The 16,164-nt window shown below is 65.5% G+C and overlaps 1 protein-coding gene across 1 annotated transcript in view; it reads right to left on the bottom strand.

Moving 5' to 3' along the window:
• Positions 1 to 2,132: 2,132 nt before the first annotated feature.
• The window catches only part of TNK2 (tyrosine kinase non receptor 2), a 37,042-nt gene continuing 23,010 nt past the window's right edge, over positions 2,133 to 16,164 (bottom strand). The window contains 8 exon segments of the mRNA XM_025202707.1: positions 2,133 to 2,439; positions 2,952 to 3,079; positions 3,419 to 3,514; positions 6,029 to 6,513; positions 6,516 to 7,349; positions 8,592 to 8,636; positions 9,350 to 9,441; positions 11,780 to 11,974. Coding sequence (XP_025058492.1) covers positions 2,433 to 2,439; positions 2,952 to 3,079; positions 3,419 to 3,514; positions 6,029 to 6,513; positions 6,516 to 7,349; positions 8,592 to 8,636; positions 9,350 to 9,441; positions 11,780 to 11,974 — 1,882 coding nt within the window. The 3' untranslated portion in view covers positions 2,133 to 2,432.

The raw sequence follows: 16,164 nt of genomic DNA, 5'->3' as shown, positions 1-16,164 counted from the left end.
CGGAGCTGGGGCAGAACCAGGCGTGCGGGAGGCCTCTCGCTGGCTCTCACCAAAGGTGGTCCAGCCTGGGGGTGTCGGGTAAAAGCGCCTGCACAGCCGAGAAACCAGCTCAGCGGCAGGGGCCGGCCCACGGCTCCTCGATAAGCGAGAGCAAGGATTCATCCCGCCTGGTGCCCTGGGGTCTTCCCTCTCCCCGGCTGGCGCTGTTAGCTCAGGGACCTGCTGGCTTGTGAGATCGTGGGCACTGCTAGCTGCAGCCACTTCCCAGAGCCACAACCCTCGTGCAGTCCCAGCCCTGCCGGCACCAGGGAGACGACAGTCACCTGGAGATGGTGAGGCTGGTGCATGCATGGGACAGCAGCCAGGCAGACCCAGCGACGTGCAGAGGGGGAAAAAGCGCCTGGGGGAGCCCAGCACAGCAAGAGCAGCCGCTCCCCACAAGCCAGCCAGGAGCCCGGGCTGAGCTGCGGCAGGAGGACAACTCTGCTCCCCCCCACCCTGGTGGCAGTACCAAGCATGCCTTCTAAACAGACTGGCCCAGGGCCGGTGGGAAACGAACCCAGGAGTCCTGGGGGCAAATCATAGCTTTTGGGCTAGCCAGCATCATGCCGGGGGCACACGCTCACCTAGCTCTGGCCTGTTGCTCTCTGCCGTCACCCCCATGGTCCTGGGGGGATGCTTCTGGGTCCTTGTGATGTGGCCCGAGGAGCTCAGGGCAGGTCTAGGGGCTCACGGAGATCTTCCCAGAGGGCTCTGGCTCCAGCAGGTCCTTCTTCCCACCTCCCAGGAGCCAGTGCAGGCCCATCCTCTCCAGCGCGCCTTGGGGGGCTTTCTCCAGTGTGCCCAGGGAGGGAGCTCCCCGCACGGCCCTCACCACACCGTCCCTCACCCTGGGTCTTGTGCCAGCCCTGTGCTCTGTCCAGGTCGCACCCTGCAGACCTGGGGGTCACTTGCAGCTTGGCCTCTGGGCTCGGCCACTCTGGGCAGCCCCGGCTGCCCACTCAGGTTCAGTCCCTTTGCAGTACTGACCAGCTGGCAGCTCCACAACACCCGGGACGGGGCAGAGCTGCATCCCCTGGCTGGGAAACTCTCCCCTCGGCTTCCAGGCAGGTGGATCACCAAGCATAAGGCAGCCTCTTCTTTCCCCTCCTTGCCGTACACCTTCAAACAGCTGGTGCCAGGACCTGATTGTATCCTTGGGGACCCCCGGGGCTGGAGTGGCGAGGGGGGTGCGGCCATGAGGGCTAGAACAAGCTTGTAAGACCTTGGCTTGGATAGTGCAGCCTCCCTTGCAGGGGGCTGTGGGCAGGGATTGAGGGGTCACTGCCTACGCTCTCTGCCCTCTGGCCCCGCTTCCACGGAGGGTGGACACTGGAGGAGACACCCTGGCTCTCCCAGGTCCCTGCCACGTGTTAAGTATATAATGCAATTCATGGGTCAATCATGCAATAAATGTAGACCAGCGGCACGTGCAAAATCATTATCAGGTCATACAAATGGCCGTCCAGCTACAAAGTTGGTGCTTGAAAACGTGACAACTTGGTAGCTGGCTTCTATCCAGCTTTCATTTGAATGCGTGGCAGGACCCCCACCTGTGATCCCAGGCCAGGAGGCTGATGGGCAGCAGCTCTGGCATCTGCCAGTGCCACAAAGCAACGTGGCATGGCAGCTTCTTGTGTGCCCTAAGAGCACCCCAGCCAAACGCCCATGACCCCAGGCAGGGGAACAGGTGCTGATGGAGCCACACTGGGGAGATGGCCTCATCCCATTCCTGGACTGTACCCAGAGGTGCTGCATCCCCTGGGTGAAAGGCTGTTAATGTGGATCAAGCACCGGGCTGAGGGAGGATGGGACTGGAGCCGTAAGGCTGCTGGGGCAGGAACCATGCACCTGGGCTAGGACGGGAAGGGAGCAGGCCGGGCACTGAACAGGACACGACAGTTTCCCTTGGTCAAAGTGGTGCTGGCTTGGCCACACCTGGCCCTTACCCCCAAGCAAGCCTCGCTAGGCCAAGCTTCCCGGAGGGGCTGGAAGGTGAAGGGGCCCGGTGCCACGTGATGTTCGGGACAGGGGCCGGCTCCAAGGGAGGAAGGATCCGTGCACAGAGCCAGCCACACCATGCACTGCTCCTCTCCAATAGAATATTTATATAGATATAGAGATGTATATATTAAAATTACATTTCTCTTTACAAAAGCAATTCCACCACGGGCTCAGGGCATAGCTCAGCGGGGCCCAGAGGGCGCCTCGGCAGTCCTGGCCCTGGCCCTCGCTCCGCTCTGCCCTGCCCCGGGGCCCTCTCCCACGCCGGCAGGGGCTCCATCCAGAGTCCAGCAGCGGGTCCCGCAGCGGGTGGGGTGCAGACAACCCCGTGACTGCATCTCGGGCAGCGCCCGCTCCACATCAGGCTCCTTGGCTTCCCCATGCCACTGTCACCGCCTGCAGAAGCAAGGACAGTGGGTCAGCAGGGAGTAAGATGCAGGCCTGATCCTGAGGCACAGCACCCTCCGTGGGGCCTCACAGGATCAGGCCCCCGGCAGCTTGCTCCTGTCCCGTGCCTCTGAGCCCAGCCCATGCTGCGGGCAGGCGTGCTAGGAGCTGTACAGAATGGCCATGCCCACGGCACCCTGCCACAGAGCCAGGCTCTGCCCCTTCCACCCCCAACCCGAGAGGTGACCGGGGGCGCGTTCACCCTGCCCAGCAGAGCAGGGGCTGGCTTGACCCTCACAACCACCACACACAGATAGACGCAGTCAGTCTCTGTGGCCCTTATGGCCTGTGGCCTGCGCCGTGGCTGTGTCAAGAGGCCACCAAGCAGCCCAGGTTTCCTGCAGCTGCCAGTCATTTCTGTGCAACACGGAGGTGTGGGTGGGATCGGGCCAGGGCCGGAGACTCCCTCACTTGTGGGCAGTCAGTGCAGGGGTGCGGGGCTGGGGCCGGGGGCTGCGTACTTCTGCCTGGCAGTGCTGTAGGGGTCCAGCAGGTGGGAGCTGGCCTGCTCCAGATTCCAGTCGAACATCTCCAGGACCTTGTGGCACTCCACTCGGGACTTCAACCCCAGGCAGAAGAGCTGCTCCACCTGTGAACGACAGGGCCCGGGCTGTCAGTGGATGGCACTGGGGTCTTGGGCATGGATCCGAGCCACGGCAGGCCCGGGCTCCGCAGCTGGCGTCTGAGCAGCGGCAGGGAGGAGTGAGGCCAGCCCAGCCTGGACCCAACAGGGAGGCTGACAGGCAGACGCGGGGGCTGCCACGGGGCTGTGTGTTGTACCCGAGTCAGCCGGGAGCGGTGTGATGCACCCTCCCAGCCCTATTCCCAGGGCCCAAGGGCATGAGCTTGCAAGGGAGCTGAGCCATACCCCCAGCCATACCCTCCACGGCTCCAGTACCACTGCCCGCTACCCTGGAGGATACGGTACCTTCAGGTACTGGATGGCACGCTGGACGTTCCAGCCGTGGCTCTGCAGGGCGGCCTGGCACTCCTCGGTCGTCACGCCGTGCACCGTGTCTTGGACCTGTGGCAGACGCACCCCGTAAATGCCTAGTCCAGCTCACCAGGACCTGAGCTCAGAGCCTGGCGTGGGGCCACGGGACAGGTGGGAGAGGATAATAAGGAGAGGGGGGAAACCGAGGCAGGTATGGATGGGGCAGTGTCTAATGTGCCCACCCTCACGGCCTCTGGGCACAGGCAGCGACTGCAAGGCTCAGCCCTTTTGGCTGGCAGGTCTGTGAACACCAGGCAGGTGGCCCAGGACCTGCCAGGGAAGAGGCTTTCCTGCTTCAGTGTCCCAGGTGCAACCCAGGAGTCCGGACCCGCAGCCTCCTTCCTCTGCCGTCAGGTGCTGTGCCATGCCCTGCCCTGCCTCTCCAGCAGCTGCAACCCCAAGCTGGGACAGCAGGGGGTGCTGCAGGTCCTGGCACCTACTAGGGACAGGAGTAGGATTCCCACCCCCTCCACATGGGGGAAAGCAGCAATGGAAGAACAGGGCCCCCAACCAGCACTGTCAGTGGCCTCCTGACTGCCCACATCCCAGCCCCTTGGGTGCGGGGACTGGCCGCTCCAGGCAGGGGGCACTGATCCCACGCCCCGCGCAGTCCCCGATGGCCCTGCCACACCTTCGAATGAAAGCTGGATAGAAACCAGCTACAAAGGCGTTGCACATTTTCAAGCACTGACTTTGTAGCTGGACGGGCCATACTGACTTTGCATGTGGGGCCGGTCTGCATTCCTTGTGCGACTGACCGGTGAACTGTGTGATATAGGTAATGTGTGGCAGGGGCCTGGGAGTCCCACCCCTCCTTGGTCCAGCTCGCAGCAGCCGTTGCGCTATGCCACAGAGGTGGCTGCAGTGTGGACTCCTCGATCCCGGGGCATAGCCTGGGGGCTCAGAGGTGGGCAACTCCTGGTCCTGGAGAGGCCACAGCCCCAGTGCTGGGTGGGTGACCCAGGGCTAAGGCGTGCCAGGCTTGCTTGGGAGGGTGATGGGCAAGAGCTGGGAGACAGGGTGGATTAACCCCTGCAATGCCAGCCTTGTGGCCATCCCCTGTGGGGCTGGAGATCTCCAGCCTCCAGTGTGTGCCCCCCGCCCCAGGACCCTGCACACATTCCCCTTGGCTGCCCATGGAGACGGAGGGGAAGGACCCAGGTGCTGGGAGCACCCATCACCCAGTCGGGCCTGGACTGAAACTGAAACATCCCCCACCCCCGGCCCCGGCCCTGGGGCAGGAATTTCCCTTTCTTTCCAGCTGGATCCCATGACTCAAGGTGGGCGGAAGGCAGGGGCTGGGCTGTCTCTTCTCCCCCAACACCTGCTCTTTAACCCCGTGCTACCAGGGGATTTCATTTCAGCCCCTCTCTGCCCCCAGCCAGGGCTCCATCATCGCCTCCCCCTTGGGTGCTGGGGGTCTCGGCTCCCCACCTGGCCTCTGGCTCAGGGCTGCCCGGGCCAGTTCCTCCCACCTGGCTTCAGGGAGGGTTGGGCAGTGGGGGTGGGATGCCAGTTCCCAGCACTGGGACATGAGTTGCTCCAGGAAAAGGCCTGTGGCTGAGCAGCAGCTGTCTAGCATGTGCCCGGGGTCTGGGCAGCCCTGCGGCCCCTGCTCTCAGCACCTGGACCACAGCACAGCAAGCCCGGGACACGGGCAGCCCCTCAGCTCAGCGTGGCACAGAGCGCCAGGGACCCCCGACATCACTGTGACGTGGTCTCCCCAGGTCACAGCCCAGCTGCCATGAGGGAAGCCTGTTGCCTCTGGCACAAGCCTGGACCTGGCAGGCCAGGGCATTGCTGCCTAGTGCTGCTGCACAAGGGGCAGACGGCACAAGGGGCAGCGGGCTGGGGCTGGCGGGGATCCAGCTCCAGGCCTCCATCAGGCTCCTGTTTGCCACGCTCTGCCCGTGCTGGGAAACGGAGCTGATTCCTGTCCCCTCTGCCCCGTGCGTGAGCAAGGAGCCAGGGAGGGGTGGGGGTCTGTGCCTGGGCAGAACCTAGTGCAGAGCTGGGGATGGCCAGGCACAGCTCTCCCAGTGCTGCCAGGGCACCCGGAGGCAGCGGCTGCCCTGTGAGCTTGGCTCCAGGCCACCACTGAGGGGAGGGGAGGGGAGGTCATGGAGCTGCAGTGAGCCACTGCCGGGGAATGCCGTCACACCAGCCCATCCTGGCGGGTGTGTCTGCCCCCACCCAGGCTGTGGCTCCCCACGGCTCCGGGTTCAAGGAGGATGGGGCAGAGCTGGCACTGGTATAGACAAGCACCTGGACTGGTCAGGCCTGGCATGTAGCTCTGCATGGCTGCCCCCAGGGCACATGTGAGAAACCCCATGGTGCAGGGGAAACTGAGGCACAGGCAGGGGAAGGGGCTCAGCCTGGGGCCCTCTGGGGGTCTCGCAGCCCTGCCTCCCCATTCAGCTCTGGCAGCCTGGGGGCTCTGGGGGACAGGTGTCTTCCAGCCCCTCGCGGCTTGGGTTAGGGGGTGGCTCTGCTCCGACCGGTCCGCATCCCTCCTCCCCAGCACCCGCGCTCGGCCTGACTCACCAAGCGGATCTTGTCGGAGGGCCGAAAGGTGTCAGGCCCGTCGTAGATGATCTTCTGGAGGCTGCAGGAGGTGCGCACGGTGCAGCGGTTGCTGTTGTTGGAGGAGAAGTTGGCCCGGCTGTCCGGCTGCTGCACCATGGGCCGCACGGTGGCGGTGGTGACCACGCGGGCAGGAGCTGGAGCCAGAGCCGGGGCCGCAGCCGGGGTCTCCTCGGGGCTCTCGACCTTGAGGAACTTTTCGAACTTGTCCAGGTAGGACGGGCGCTCGGGCAGCAGGTAGTAGTGGGTGCTGCTGACCTTCTTGCCATCCTTCACGATGGGCAGGATGCAGGGCCCCCGCAGCCCCTCCTTGCCCTGCGCCTGGATCACCTTGGGGGTGGCGTACTTGGGGTCCAAGGCGAAGCTCTGCGTGGTGGGCATGGGCTTCCCGGGAGAGGTGGAGAGGGTGCAGCCCCGTGGCTGGGGGGACCCTGCCGTCGGCAGGCCGGGGACAGCTCCCCCGACCAGCGCCCATGCTCGTTGCGCCGCAGGAACCGGGGCGGGATGGGCACGCGGGGTGGCACTTGTGGCTTGTCCTCACCAGGGCTGGGTGTGGAGGCTAGAGAGCCGGGCGCCGGGGGCACGTGCAGACGCTTCATGCACTCCTGCTGCAGCTCCTCGAAGATCTCCGTGGTCTGCGACGGGCTGGGCTGCTTGGCCGGCTTCCGGGGCAGGAAGAGGTTATCCTCCAGCAGCAGCGAGCCCCTCTCTGCAGCCACCGCTGTATTCTCTCCCTCGAAGCCATAGTTGGTTTCACCTCTTTCCCAGGCACCGGGAGGCCCTGCCAGCCCGTACTGGGCGGCTCGCGGCCCGCTCAGGGCCTCGGTGCTGTTGATGGAGCACACCTCGAAGTCGTCCTCGTCCTGAGCCACGTCGTCGTAGGCAGGAGGCGGCGGCAGGGGCCGTGCATCCCAGTCTACCACTGGTGTGGGGTGCAGCGGCCTGGGCAGCGCTCGCGCGGGGCTCTGTGGGGGCGTCTTGTCCAGCAGCGAGAAGGCCTCCATGGCCAGCCTGGCGAGGGACGGGGCGCCCAGCTCCCTGCCGGGTGAGGGCGTCAGGGGGGGCAGCTCCTCCTCGAAGTCGATAAGCGTCACCTCGCTGCCCGGTGCCGTGTCCCCCTTTGCCCGGGCGGCCTGGCGCTCACCCACCTTGGTGCCCGGCACACGGGCCGACGGCTTCACTAGTCGCAGCCCCCGCGGCGGGCCCGGCTTCTTCAGGCACAGCCTCTTGAGCCCTGCAGAGAGGCCGTCCTCGTCCTCGCTGACGGGGTCGTACGAGGGCTCTGGAAGGGGGAGCGAGAGTGAGGCCATAGTGGGGCGAGGGCGCCCGAGAGGGACCTGGAGCCCCTCGCCCGGGTGGAGGGAGCTGAGGCGATGCACCTCCAGCCTCAGGGCTGAGGGGACAGGCAGGGCTATGGCCAGGTGCCAGGGGGGCACCGCTCTGCCCATGCCCTTCAGAGCAAGCCTGGGTCCCCCAAAATCCCCCTCCTAGCCCAGCTCCCCACACTCTGCACATGCCCCTTGCTCCCAACCCCCAGCCCCCTGCCTAGCTCTTCCAACCCTGCACCCGCCCAGGCCCCTCCTGAGCCCCGTGCCACCCATGACGGGCTCCGGGGTGCAGGACGAGGCACCCCAGACCCAATTCTCCCTCGTGCCCCAGGGCAGGGTCTGACATAAGGACCCCCGAGCAGCCGGCCCCCTCCTGCCCGTGCCCAGCTGAGCTGGGGTCAGCCTCTGCTTGAGCCAGCGCTGTGCCACTGCCGTCTGGGAGGCAACGTGCTGCATGCATCACCCCCCGTCCCCGTGCTCTCCTCACCCTCCCAGCATGTGGGACGTGCCCCGTGGGCCGGATGCTCCGGCCTCCTACCTGGCCTCACTGCGCCCAACGCCCGAGGCAGGGGGAGGGTTAGTACGTGCAGCACAGAGCACCGCAGTCTCATGCAGTTAGAGCCTGCTGTAGAGACCCCTGATATGCTCGGGGTTGTCAGCTGAGAGGGGGCCAGTCTGGGACCTTGAGGGGGTCATGCATGCTGCAGGGGGAGAGGCCGAGAGTGGCCTGGTGTAGAGAGGGGCTTCTAGGGATCTCCGGGTGTGTGCCCATGGTCTGCCCTTCCCTTCCAGGGCACCGTGGCAGAGCTGGAGTAGGGTCAAAGCCAGAAGACAGCAGCGCAGGGGGCCAAGGAGGAGTCCCTGCAGGCATGAGTGCATCAGAGAAAGCAAGAAGCCCTCTGCCCCCCATGGGGAGCAGCCCTGGGGGTCACTGAGCTGGGCTGCTGCAGCAGTGCCCTTCTCCCAGGTCCCTACTCCCCCTCACGCAGGGGGTTTGGGTGCGTGCAAGGGTCTGCAGGCCTCTCGTCTGTCTGGCCGGCCCCCGGGCTGCGGCTGGCAGGGAGCCCCCCGCCCCAGCACAGGGGTCTCAGGGCAGGAAGCGCACAGCACGCCCTGAGTACCTTGGAAGAGAGGAGCTAAGAGAGAACAGAGAGGGCAGGAGCAGGGCTGGCGGCACGCAGAACAGCCCCACTTACTCTTAAGCAGGATCGTGGGCTGAGGCGGCCGAGGCGGCGGCTCCCCTGCAGAAGAAAGGCCCCGAGAGGACGAGAGAGGAGGGGTTAGTCAGCCAAGCGCAGGTGGTGACGCAGCGGCGCGGTGTCGGCACCGCGGGGTTAACCAGAGAGGGGAGCAGCCTCCACCCTTGCCCCCATCCCCATGGCATGAGCCAGGGGTGCCAGCTGTGGATGTGTAGTGCCAGGCAGAGGCAGGCCTGGGCATCTCTCCTGCTCAAGGGGGCCTCGAGGGGCTTCAGCAGCAGGGGAGCCAGGGGGCTTTCCCCCTTCCTGACAAGCAGCCCCTGGTGATGGGTAGTGACATCCCAGCCTGGAGGCAGCAGTGGCTGCCCTCCAAGGTCTCCTGAAAGCAGGTGCCAGAGGAGAGAGCAAGGAGTGAGAAAAGGAGTGGAAGGCAGCAGAGGCAAGGCTGGAGCAAGGGGGGCTGGAGGAGGCCGCGGCACGGACCACCCCTGACGGGGCACATCCTGGCACACCCCAGCTGGGAGCCCCGGCTTTGCCCAGCCGGGGGCCCTGCTGATGGAGCTGCCCGCCTGTTGTGCGCTGCGCAGCCCCTGGAGACAGTGGCTTCCCGTACACAGCGAGGAGGGGAGCAGGCACCAGGGCCAGGCAGAGAGCACTGCATGCTGGAAGGGGTGGACACGTCGGTGGCTGGGGCCACGCAGCATGGCCAGACACCTGGGGGCTGGCATCGGGGGTGGGGGGGGAGCATCTCTTACTTTTAGCCCTTCCCGGGAGCTGGGTGGGTCTGGCCGCGTTCAGGTCCACGCCTAGAAGGTCTGGAGGGTCCATGGGATTTCCCAGGTACAGCCTGCAGGAGAGAGCACATGGCAGGCACGGGGCCATCAGCGTGGTGTCACGGGGTGCTTGCATGTCCCACCACGGCCTTGCTGGGTGCATGGGGGGGTGGTGTTGGACACCAGGCAGTTACAAAGTGCCAACTGTCTTGGCCCCTCAGGTGGGGAAGCAGCCCCAGGCCCCTCTCCAGAGGCAGGGGGATGTGTGAGCAGCAAGAGTCCCCACTTGCATTGCTCACCCCAGAGATCCTCGCAGCCGGAGTGCCGGAGTAGCTAAGCGACTTGCCCAAGGACAGAGCAGGAGCCAGTGGCAGAGCCAGGAACCTGCCCTGCACCTCCCAAGTGCCAGTGCCCTGCAGTACGGGGTGCTGCGAGATGAGGACACCACCATCCAGGGGCAAGAGGCTCCTGGAGACTGTGCTCAAAGGGCACTGAACACTGCCCTTTCCTCCCCCCACCCCCCCGGGCCAGGTCTCCTCACCTGCCAGGTTGTCTGCCCACCACCCTACATCCTTCCCCATCCCGGCCTGCTGCCTGGGCCAGCTATGCCCTGGGCACCGTTCCCAGGCCTGGCCAGGTCCCGGGTGCTGTGCCAGGCCACGCCGAGCTCAGGCAGCGCGAGGGCAGGGCCCTGCGCTGCCGTGGGCGAGCCGGGCGTGGCGAGAGCGGAGACAGCGCGAGAAGGAGGGAAGAAGGCAGGGCTGGGCGTGTGCTTCCGCTGCCTGGGTACATGCTGACCGGGACGGCACGTACCCACACCCACGCCCGCGTGGAGGGGTGGCAGGGCTCCGGCAGGGCACCGGGGGCAGGCTGAAGCCTGGAGAACCAGGTGGCACAACAGAGCACATTGCACTCCAGGGCAGGACCAAGCGGCATCGGTAGGGCTGCTGGGCTGGGAGAGCAGGGAGCTGTGGGCCTGGGCTGAGGGCACCGGCAGAGCAGGGAGCTGTGGCGTTGGGATTGGGGGGCTATGCCAGAACAGCACATGGGCAAGCCTGCTCAGTGCCTGCCCACCCTGGGTTTGGCTCTGGCACCTCTGAGGCCTCGGCTTTTCAGAGCATTCAAATCGCGCTGGAGCAGGAAGAGGCTCGAGCACGTGACGTGGGGTCTTGCAAACGCTGCTTCTGGGAGCATCCTGCTGCCCCAGGCACAGGCCTCCCTCATCCCCCCAGAGGCAGCAGCAGCCCAGCAGCTTGTGGAGCTGAAGGACACCGGTGTCCTTCAACCCACGGGGGGCGCCGAGGCTGCCATGGGGGCACCTGAGTCCTGCTCTGTCCCAGCTGCCTGCCTGTCTGGCCAGGGCAAGGGGGTCTCTGCCCCAGCAGACCCCCCTCGAGTTAATAGCATCTGTAACTACTGGGAGGGGAGCAACCCGGGGCAGAGGGGCTGGCACGTCCCCAGTGCTGGCCCTCCGGGGAGCTGAGCGCCGCGGACATAGGGGGCAGGACATCGCGTGCCCGACACCCCGGAGATCTCACTCTGTGAGATCTGCAAAGCCAGCTGGGCTTGGGCCTTGTCCACTGGGCTGCTGGGAGTGGCAGGTATGTCCTTTCTGGCTAGGACACAACAGAGCTGTGGGGAGGAGGTCCTTTGTTAAGGAAACGAAGATTTGAACCCTCCACCGTGAAAACCAGCTGCACAAAGGCTAAGGGGCCAATTCCTGCCAGAGCGCTTGGCAGGGATGGACTGGAGCGGGCAGGGAGGAGCGAGCGCTGTAGCGTGTGGGCGCTGGGACGGAAACGGGCGTCGCGTGGGCTCTGGGTTTCGGCCTCGCGGGCACACAGCTGACTCTGGGGTGGAAGAAGCGGCTGCCGAGCAGCGGAGAAAGGCTCCGGGCAGGCAGGAGGACACCTCCCTCTCTTCCACGGGGAATATAGCTCCTTTCTAATGGGCAAAATGCCAACAGCTCTGTAGGCACCAGGTCCCCGGCGTGCCCAGCTCCTGGACTCTCATGTGAAGGCAGGAGCGGTGATGCCCCCTGATGCAGCCCTTGCACTGGGCATCCAGCACCTCCGGTGAGTCCCCAGTACCACCCCCATTGCACACCAGGCCAAGCACGATGCCACGGGACCCCTGTCCGGGAGAGGGTCCGGGGCACCTCGGCCATCTGACATGCACGCGCCAAATGTTAGTAAGAAAGGGGGGAAGGAGCATTAGTTTGCACAAGCCGCATGGCCCCTGCCAATACCCCAGCCCAGCAGAAACCCCGAGCTCCCTCCCAGCCTCGTCTGGAGACGGGAGAGGAGCTGCACGGGCAGGAGCTGCCCAAAGCAAGAGCAAGCCCGGCCCTGGCGCCTGGGGAGGGGAGAGAGGTGCAGGAGGAAGCAGAGAGGAGACGGAAAGGCTTCTTACTCATCAATCTTATCGGGGAAGCCCCAGCAGTGCTGGGGGTTGGTGTCTCCATGCCCCGTGTGGATGAAGCTGTTTTTAAGCGGCTGGCTGATGTCGTGGGCCGACAGCCCGGCCACCGAGGTCACCGTGTTTCGGGGGAACTGCCCCACGTTTAGGGTCCGCTTATTCTGACCCCGCCACCAGTAATTCTCGGCCCTAAGGAACAAAAAGGCCCTCGTTACTGACAGCAGAGAGAGTCCGGCTCTGGTCTATGCCGCCCAGTGGGGGCCCCCGGCCCTGGGAGGCCAGGGGGGTGGGCATCTCACAGCCTGTCTGGAGCAGGGGATGCCACTGACGCCGCCAGGGAGCACCCACCTGCTGGCATGTCGAGGCTAAGTGACTGGCCCAAGGGCATAATGGCAGTCAGTAGCAGAGCCAGAGTCCTGACTCTCACCAGTGGAGTGCACTCCCCATAGAGAGCCAGGAGAGGAACCCCAGAGTCCTAGACCCTCTTCCCATGAGTCGGTCGGCTCTCCCCGAGCCTCATCAGAGGATCGCAAAGACCTTGCAGGTGAGGGAAGTGGCGGGCTCCGCTCCTGCCGGCACCACGGAGTGGGCAGGGGCAGGGATCGGTGCCCTCTGCACATGGGTATGACCAATACCCCTGCAGATGCCACCGGGAATTGGACCCACGGGCCAAAGCTGTGGCCAGGGCAACCAGCCAGGACTGGTCATGAAGGGAGATGGGCACGCTGCTCAGGTGTGCCCTCCCAGCCCCTGGGCCCAGCGGGCAGCAGCTGCCCCAGGCAGGGAATAGCCGACTTCCTGGGAAAGTGTTACCTGCCAGGCTGTGGGCACATGCGTGTGGATGTGGCATGCGTGCGTGCATGCACACGTGTGTATATGGCACACGTGTGCATAGCTGCACCGCTGCCCCCTTACTGCCCACACTCCGAGCTCACTGCCGCAAACCTGCCAGACCCTTTTACCAACCGTGGGCCCCGTACGGGGTGCAGGGCTGGCTCCACGGCAGGCTGGGCGGCAGGTCCCAGCGGGGGCTGCTTCTCACCCTCCAGCAGCCCCCGGCCCTGTGAAAGCCCTGCCAGTCCCTCAGATGACCCCCGCGTTGCACGCAGGGGGACGGGGCATGTCCCGCAGATCGCTGTGCCAGGAGAGCCCACGCTCGCCTTTGCCTGCGGCTGCCAGGGACACGGATGCAGAGCCAGTTGTGCTGGGGCAGGATAAAGCCCCCTGCTCCCCGCTGGCTTAGCTGCTATCAGCCAAGCAGGCTGGACCGTCTGCCCACGGTCACCTGCAGGTGAACCAGGAAGCAAGCTCTAAGCCAAACACTTCCCTGAGGACTGCTAATCCTATTAGGAGAATAAACCATAAAGCAATTTGCGCCATTAATAAACAAACCAGCATGCCAGGCGTCAGGACCCTTGGCACCGGCGTGTCGTCACCCGGCACTGACATGCAGCCACCTCTGGGGTGTAGCTGGCACCTCCCGGTGACAATGCATGTCACAGGGCATGGAAGTGATGGGGTGACGTGCCGGTGCCCAGCTGGAACATGGCTGCAGTGCCAGGGCTGAGCCCTGCTTGGTGCACAACTGTTACGGGATGTTTAAAGGCCACCAGTGGCCAGGAAAGTACCCCCAGCCCTGTCCCAGGATGGGCAGCACCTCCTCCTGGCATCAGTGCTCCTGTGTGCCACAGTGGGGCACGAGGCAGAGCCCCCCTGCCCCAGGGAGAGGGGTGGGAGTGGGGCAGGAGCTGCCCTGAGCTGGTGTTTCTAGAGAGCAGGGGATGGAGCTGCTCCCACCCTGCCTTCTGAATGCCCTGGCCCACGGCAGTGATGCCAGCTCAGCCCGCGTACCCTGCCGTTTCCTGGAGGTACCTGTGACTCAGCTGGTCGTGGCTCGGCCCTTTCCTGTTTACCTCCCCCGGCAGTCGGAGAGCCGCAGGGGAGCAGGGCCCAAGCAGCCGCGGCTCCGCTCCGCTCCGGGGCGGGCGGCCAGGATGTTACTCAGCCAGACCCCGGAGCGAGCAGAGGCAGCATCTCACTGGCGACATGCCCTCCCTCGCCCACGGGGCCTCACAGGGGAGGCGAGCTGCCCCCTCCTGAGCCCCTCGGGGTTTGCACAACCGTGACCTGAGCAAACCTATGTGCCCGCTGCTCCCTGCCAAGTCCAGACCTCCCCCCGCCCCGGTCCCTCTGCTGCCACCTCCGTCCTGCCTCCACAGCCACACTTGTGTGAGAGCGGACACCGCTCATGTCATGGAGCCGAGAGCCCTTCGCCCTGTCGCGGGTAGGAAAAGGGCCGTGTCGTCCCAGCTGGGGAAACTGAGGCACCGGGCTGCTCGGCCAATCCTCAGCAGCACCCGGGCATTAACCCTGGATGGGGTGAGGCTGCCCCAGGTGTGCAGGAGCTCCCTGCCAAAGCCAGTGGTGGTATCGGGCCCCGCACCCGACCCATCTCCGAAGCTCCAGGCACGCCAGGATCCAGCTCCCCCCTCTCCCCTGCCAGCCCCCCGGTCCTGGCTCCCCAACGTGCCTGCTTTCCCCTCTCAGCCCCGGGGCTCCTGGCCCGGGAACTGGGCATGGCCTGAGAATAAACCATAAAGCATACAGCAGCCCCTCGACACCCACGCTGCCCCCCGAGAGCTGCCGAATGCCCAACCCAGCCTGCTATCCTATTCCCTCTCTGCCGGGCAAGGAAACTGAGGCATCACTCACCCGCCTGCAGTCACCAGCATGAAAGGGGAGATACCTCCGGCATCTGGCCCCCCACCACCCCTTCAGGCCTCCCGGCTTGAACTCTGCATCCCCCCAGACTCGCAGCCCGCCACCCTGCCCCAAGCAGACTCGTCCCGGCTGATGGAGACCGCGGCCCGCGGAGCCAGGGTCTCACCAGAGCCGGATCCTCCAGCAGGGCGAAGGGAGCCGAGGCCGGGACAGGAGAGCGTGCCGTGCTGTGCCGGGCGTCGGAGAGAAGTGGCTGTGAGCTCTGGCCCGGGCGTGATGCACTGAGGCAACGTGCACACACTGCTCCGGGGCGAGCTACGCCCGCACGCCCACTCCCTGCTTGCAATTACCTCGCCGGGGCCCTGCGCACGCACGACTCATCGCAGGAGGGAGGGAGGGAGGGAGGGGAGCCAGTCCCTAAAGACACACAATCCCGCCTGATTCATCCCCAGGCCGTGACTAACCGTCCTCGCCCGGAGGACGCCTGCTCTGGGAAGAGCCTCTCCCAGGCCAGGAAGGTGACGGAGCAGAGGGCGGACGCGGCTCTGGGGTCACTGTCCCCGGCTACAGCCGCCCCCCGCAAGCCTGGCCTGGGATAGGGAGAGGGGTGGAGGCTTAAGGCGGGAAGGAAATGAGCCGAGGTGGGACGGTGAGACCCGTCTGACCGGGGGAAGCCACGCACGTGTGTCCCACGCATCTGCCATGGGCACATACACATCCTGAAGCGATGGGCACAGCCTGGTGCCTGCGCCTTGCACCGAGCCCTGCACACCTCCCAGCCCCAATCCCTGGCTCTGGGCAGCCCAGCTGGCCGGGGGAGCCTGGCGCTGGGAGACGGGCCGGCCGCTTGCCCTGGCTCGTACATCCCTGGGTGCCCACGGTGCCTGATGGAGGTGGGAGGATCTCAGTGGCACAGCAAAGGCAGAGGAGGCTCTGGGGAGCCCCTGGTTCTCGCCCCTCCGGCAAGACACCCCATTGCTCAGTGCCTCGGTTTCCCCGAGGGCGAGACACTGACTCATGGTGGGGAGGCGGGTTGCGAGGCAGGGCTGAAGCCGCTCGCCTGGTGGAAGGAGCCAGGGAAGGGGCTTCCTCCCACGCCCCGCTGCTGGGAACGGGCTGGGCTGTCCCTGAGCAGATCAGATAACCGCGGGCAGCAGGTGGGGTGGGGCACGGCGCGGCCAGGAGGGCAACCAGGCCGGCCCCGTGGCACCCTGGAAGATGACTCACAGCAGGGCCACAGGTACAGGGGGAGCGGGGCCAAGGAGCTGCTCATGGGGACAGCCTCCTGGTGCTCTCAGCCCCCAGACGAGCCACGGACACAGGCGGAGCGGTGGCACCAGAGCCTGCCAACATACCGGCGTCCCTGCGCATGCCCTGCCCGCTGTGTGCAGTGCTGGGGACTCTGCTACTGACACACTGCGTGGCCTTGGGTGCTTCCATTTGCTGTGACTCAGTTTGCCCTATGGAGTCCAGTCCTATATGTTGCCCCCCCACCTGGGGCACTGTAAGGGCTTGTCAGCATGAGGCCACAAGATGCCAAGCTACAGGTGAGGTGGCGGTGGTCCTAGGTGTCTGTCAGGGCAGGGGGGGGAGCGCAGCATGCACCTGGTTCATAGATTCATAGATGTTAGGGTCGGAAGGGACCTCAACAGATCATC

The sequence above is a fragment of the Alligator sinensis genome, unplaced genomic scaffold, assembly GCF_000455745.1.
Source record: "Alligator sinensis unplaced genomic scaffold, ASM45574v1 scaffold301_1, whole genome shotgun sequence".
NCBI classification, from domain to species: Eukaryota; Metazoa; Chordata; order Crocodylia; family Alligatoridae; genus Alligator; species Alligator sinensis.
Note: the sequence above shows the minus strand (reverse complement) of the source record. Positions and strands in the feature narration are given on the sequence as shown.